This window comes from Buceros rhinoceros, unplaced genomic scaffold (genome assembly GCF_000710305.1).
Source record: "Buceros rhinoceros silvestris isolate BGI_N320 unplaced genomic scaffold, ASM71030v1 scaffold19984, whole genome shotgun sequence".
NCBI lineage: Eukaryota > Metazoa > Chordata > Aves > Bucerotiformes > Bucerotidae > Buceros > Buceros rhinoceros.
In genome coordinates this window covers 11,354-16,725 of record NW_010409055.1, presented here as the reverse complement: position 1 = coordinate 16,725, position 5,372 = coordinate 11,354, and the positions used below count along the sequence as shown (strand labels likewise).

Genomic DNA, 5,372 nt, shown 5'->3' with positions numbered 1-5,372 from the left:
GGGGGGACTCGAGGAGCTCAAAGGGCTTTTCGAGCCCCAACGGTTCAGTGGTTAAAGGGAAGGTAACAGTGATGCCGCCTCACTGAGCATGGGGCCTCTCGGATCTTCTCTAACCAGCCAACTTCTGCCTCTTAAACTGCTCCTGATCCATCATCCTCAGCTTGCAGGTTACAACGATGAGGTTCTGGATGTGAAGTTCCTCGGGCCAGGTGACTCTCACATTGTCGTGGCTACCAACAGCCCTCAGCTGAAAGTGTTTGAACTGGCAACATCCCACTGCCAGATCCTGTATGGCCACACAGGTTTGTGCTCAGCTCTGGCCTTGGGTCGGGAGATGGTCGGGTATTGCTTCATGCAGCTTCTCTCCATGGTCTGTGTGGACCCTGGAGGCCTTAAGTTCTCTCTGGAGCAGCATCATGACAGAGATTTGGAGCTGGGTGGGGAAGGGATGCATCGCCCTGTCCTGCCCTTGCAAGCGCTAGTGTCCCAGGTCTGTCAGGTCAGTCCCTTTCACTGCGGTGACATCAGGTTAAGTGGGAGCTAAAGCTGCCAGTGGGTGAGTGCGAGCTCTGAGTGCGGCTTTGTGGCTGCAGGTGACGCTCTCACTGATGCTGTAGCAGCCAGTTGCTGCGCAGCGAGTGCGGGGATGACCCAGAGTGTCCACGCCAGGCAGCGAGCAGGGGACTCATCAACTCGCCTTTTCTGCTGTCCTGGTTTGGTATTACTTTGCATCCAGCTGGTGTTTCTCCTTCTGTTTAGAAACAATTCTTGCTTTGGATGTCTTCAGGAAGGGCCTCATGTTCGTCAGCTGCTCTAAGGTGCGTTAGTTTTCTTCCTTTAACAAAACTCTTCATTTCCAGAGATCTTTATGGGCGGAGTTGTCATATCCCTTTCTGGTGACCCAGAAAGGGCTTTTGTTCAGGCAGAATCCCGGTCTGCTGCCTCCCTCCAAACACCAGGTTCTTCCGCTGTCCCTGGGGAAATGGGACCATTTGTATTTTATCAGCCTGAAAGGAGATGTCTCATTCTCCGAGCATCTTGCATTGGGGTTCAGAGATGTCTTAGCGTGAGACTGGTGGGAAGCTGCGCCTAAAAACCGTGTTGGAAAAAAGGTGGCGACAGCGCCAGTACCCCCAGAAGCAAACCTGCACGCTGGACCGGCAGCCTGCAGCAGACAGGCAAAGCTTCGAGCCGGAGGATAAGGGATAGGCAGGCTCACAGATATGTTGGGTGCATGAGGGACTGAGAGCTGGTAAAAAAGCACAGCAGATTCTGTCCTCTTCCCCTGCAGGACAAAAGCCTTCGCGTCTGGCGGATGAGCAAGGACGGAAGGGTGACCTGTGTGGCCCAGGGACTGGGCCATGCCCATGGGGTAGGCGCTGTCTCGTGCTCAAGGTAATGAAAACCGGACGAGGGGTTCTCTTTGCAAGCAGGAGTGGTGGCTGCTTGGCTGGGCCGCTGGTGGCTGCCTGCCTCCGAGCCATGCTGCTCCTTCTTCCCGGTCCCTGCCTGCCCTGGGGCTCTGAGTTTGAAGGAGGGGTGGTTGGTTTTTTGGGTGTACGTCTGTCTGTCCATAAGGTGTCGAGTTTACATTTCTCTGTCAAACTCCTGTTCGTCTTCAAGTGCAGCGGCTGGATGAGCTGCCAGTTAGAGCTGCTGTGGAGAGGAGGGCTGGGGAGTGAAGCGAATGTGTCTGGGAAGGTGCAGCATGTCTGTTCATCAGCTCTTCTCCCTCATCCTGCTGCCCCCCAGCCCAGCCGGCCTGTTCCAGAGCTGCAGCACACCCTTGTCTGTGGATGAGGAGAGCTGGCTGGTGTCTGCATCTCTGGAAGCTGCCCCAGGGACCTGAGTGAAAAGAAAGACAGCTTGGAAAAAACCATTAAAATCCTGTTTCACATCCCAGCAGAGCGGTGGAGCGCGAGTAGATCCCCGTAGGGAGGAGAAGGCCTTTCTTTCTGTGACAGGGAAGCCACACCGCTTTGCTTCCTTACCCGTGACATTTTTATTCTTTCCAGGCTGAAAGAAAGCTTCGTGGTAACCAGCAGCCAGGACTGCACGGTCAAAATCTGGAACATCCCAGAAGCCCTCACTTCCAAAGCAAAAGCAGCCTTGATCTCCAGTCCAGAAACCCTTCGTGCAAGAGTGACTGAGAGGTGTCACAACAAGGTAGAGCTCCACCTGACGTTAGAACGTGCTTCAGTTCTTCAGTCTCTCTCTCCCCATTCGTTCTGACAGCTGGAGCAAAGCCTTAAACTACTCTACACCTCCTGTCCTTGTGTGGCTTCTCCAGGACATCAACAGCGTGGCGGTGTCTCCAAACGACAAGCTGGTGGCCACAGGCTCGCAGGATCGGCTGGCCAAGCTGTGGTCCTGCTCCGATTGCTCTCTGCTGGGCGTCTTCACCGGCCATAAGCGAGGGATCTGGTGCGTGCAGTTCTCCCCGGTGGATCAGATCCTGGCCACCTCCTCAGCCGACGGGACGCTGAAGCTTTGGGGTCTTCGAGACTTCAGCTGTCTGAAGGTAAGGAGCTCAGCGTGCCCCGTGCTCTGGACAAGGCTGCTCTAGAAAGTATGTGCTAGTTCCTGCAGCTGAAACAGTGATGTGGCCGTGCTGAAGGAAGAGCTGTCCCAGTCTAGGCTTGTTCTCCAGGATCCTGGATGTGTGAGCTGCAGGGGAAGCTCCGGGACAGGAGTATCTGCTCAAGGGATCTTTCTTTTCCAGCTGATCAATGAGCTCCAGGGCTGATAGTAGGGGAGAAGCACAGTCCTGCTGTTGAGAGCAAGCTGGCTGTGCCCAGCAGCTGTGGCCAGCGAGTTAAACCACACGGGTTTAGGTTTCAGGCTCACGCTCTGTAGAAGAACTGTCTCTCCAGCCCAGCAGTGTCTCGCTAAGGCTGTGAAAAGGCGATGGCTGGCAGTGCCACGTTCTGCCCAGCAGCGTTACCTCGCTGAACGGGCACTTCGTGCGGTGGAGGGAAACAGCCCTTTGGGGAAAGGTGGCCTCACCTCGTTTGGAGTGACCTTGGGCAACCAGTTTAAGGGAGCAGGTTGTCTGAGGGAAGGGTCTGGGGACAGCGAAGCCCGAGGGATAGCAGCTGCTTTTTGGAACTGCCCTGTGTGGGCTTTGGGAGTCGATACCCGCCTCTCGACAGAGGACTGGCAAAAGGCCGGGCAACCCCTCCCAGACTGCTGAGCTCCCCTGCTGTTTGCAGACCTTTGAAGGCCACGACGCCTCTGTGCTGAAGATCATCTTTGTGAGCCGAGGGACACAGCTGCTCAGCAGGTGAGCGCCTGCGCCAGGAGTCCGGGGGAAGGGGCAGAACTCCTCGGCAGAGAAATCCCGTGGCTGGCAGCAGCAGCAAGGGGGAAGGGCCTTGTGCAGTGGGGTTGGTTTGGGAGGCTGCTGGAAGATACCGTGTTTATGCCACGCTTTGGCAGGGGTTTGCGTGTCCCTCTTCTCCAGTTACACTGTGGATCCCAGTGAGCTGCTGTGACATTGGGCTGGTGACAGTGTCACTAGGCAGAGCTGAGGGTGCCTCTCCCCCTTCATGTGTTTGGTTAATTCTGCTCCCGTTTGAAAGGCGTTGGGATGGGACAAGTTTATCTGGTACTCGAGCGGGACAGAGGGAGAATGGATCTGTCTGGTGAGTGTTTCCGTTGTTTCTCTTCCAAAAGTGGCTCTGATGGACTCCTAAAACTCTGGACAATCAAAACTAACGAGTGTGTGAAAACTCTGGATGGTCACGAGGATAAAATCTGGGGTCTTCACTCTAACAAGCAAGACGACATGGTTGTGTCGGCCTCCAGTGACTCCTGCATCACGCTCTGGAAGGTACGGAACAGGGTCCTGCCACGGTCCCTCTCCACATTAGTGACCAGAATGGAGATGGGGAGCTCACCATCCCAGTGACTGTTCCTCGAACTGGGTCAGAAAGGCACGTCTTGGGGTGGGTGGTTTTGGCACTGCTGTATTTCCCCAGTTGATGGTGTAGAAGGAAGAGCAGAGGGGCCCCAGCAGCCTGCCCCGTGCTGGTGTTGTGAAGGTGGTTTGCAGGGAGGTTGCCCATTGCTGGAGAGATCCGGCAGCAGAAGCTGCTCTCCTTGGTGCCTGTAAAGGTTTGTCTGTACTGAAGTGAGAGCTGACAGTGATGTTCTGGGTTTTTATAGGATGTCACTGAAATTGAAGAGAAAGAAGCTCAAGCTAAACAGGAGGAGCAGATTATAAAGTAAGTCGATCTGAATAATGAGCTGTGAGAGGCAAACTCTGTCCCGCGAAGCTGCCCCCAGCTCCCCCCGATCCCAGTATCCCACCAGTCAGTGGTGGGAGGCTGTCCAGGCCCGGTAGCTCTGCTCTGTGGTTCATCTCTGCTTCCTGCAGAGCCTCGCCGTGGCACTGCCAGCTTGACGATTGAGCCGTGTCACTGTTGCGCACCACGACAATAAGCAAAGCCAAACCGCCAAAACCTACTTTCACTTTCTCCCGCTTCAGCCGGCGCTGAGCAGTTCCTCACACCCTCGACAGTGCGTGTCAGGTCGTTGTTACCTGCACAAGGAGGGCGCTGCGGTGTCTGGTGACAGGCGGTGGTCGCTGCTCGGTGTTAAACCTCTGCTCGCTGCTGCTGCCAGCCCTGCCGCTTTCTGTACAGCCGTCGTCTTCCACCAGCCAAATACTTGACTCACTCTGTCGACCCTGATCTGTCTTCCAGAGAGCAAGAGCTTTCAAACCTGCTTCACGAGAAGAGGTACCTCAAAGCTTTGGGCCTGGCCATCTCCCTGGATCGGCCCCACACAGTGCTGATGGTGGTCAAAGGTGAGTCCACCTTGTGCTGTGAAGGTGTTTTCCTGCCCGCTCTACTCTCCAGAATGTCTCTTCCAGGAGGACGATACTATACAATCTAACTGACAGCCTCAGTTTCCCCTTTATCCTACGACTCCCCTTTTCCCGAGGTCACCCCAGATGACACATGGTCCCCCTGCTCTCGGCCCACGGGTGCACGGGCTGGACTCTGTTTCTCTTCCTGCAGCCATCCTCAAGGAAGCCGATGGCAGAAGGCACCTGGCGGAGACCATCGCTCGGCTCCGCAAGGACCAGAAAGGTTTGTTTGCAACATGGTTTATGTACTCCAGTTGTTCAGGTTAGGGGCTAGAACTGAAATTAAACGGAGCAGTATCTCCCTGCTCTCAGGGTTTGCCGCTGAGCTCCCACTGCCCTCAGGCTGCCCAGGGCCGGCGCTCACCAGCGGCTGCTCCAAGCTGCGTGCAAGGCTTTGCTTGGCCTGACCACCCCCTCGGGTGAGGATGTCCCTGCGGCAGCGCAGGAAACGCCTCTGGGCACAGCTGTTCTGCCCCGCTCAGGGTCCCTCCTCGCTGTG

At 55.9% G+C, this 5,372-nt stretch overlaps 1 protein-coding gene across 1 annotated transcript in view; it reads left to right on the top strand.

Moving 5' to 3' along the window:
- Positions 1 to 160: 160 nt before the first annotated feature.
- The window catches only part of TBL3 (transducin (beta)-like 3), a gene marked incomplete at its 5' end in the record, with an annotated part of 6,551 nt that continues 1,339 nt past the window's right edge, over positions 161 to 5,372 (top strand). The window contains 10 exons of the mRNA XM_010135114.1: positions 161 to 302; positions 760 to 818; positions 1,292 to 1,395; positions 2,016 to 2,166; positions 2,291 to 2,521; positions 3,213 to 3,283; positions 3,676 to 3,832; positions 4,168 to 4,226; positions 4,707 to 4,810; positions 5,025 to 5,096. Coding sequence (XP_010133416.1) covers positions 161 to 302; positions 760 to 818; positions 1,292 to 1,395; positions 2,016 to 2,166; positions 2,291 to 2,521; positions 3,213 to 3,283; positions 3,676 to 3,832; positions 4,168 to 4,226; positions 4,707 to 4,810; positions 5,025 to 5,096 — 1,150 coding nt within the window. The remainder of the gene's footprint in view (positions 303 to 759; positions 819 to 1,291; positions 1,396 to 2,015; positions 2,167 to 2,290; positions 2,522 to 3,212; positions 3,284 to 3,675; positions 3,833 to 4,167; positions 4,227 to 4,706; positions 4,811 to 5,024; positions 5,097 to 5,372) is intronic.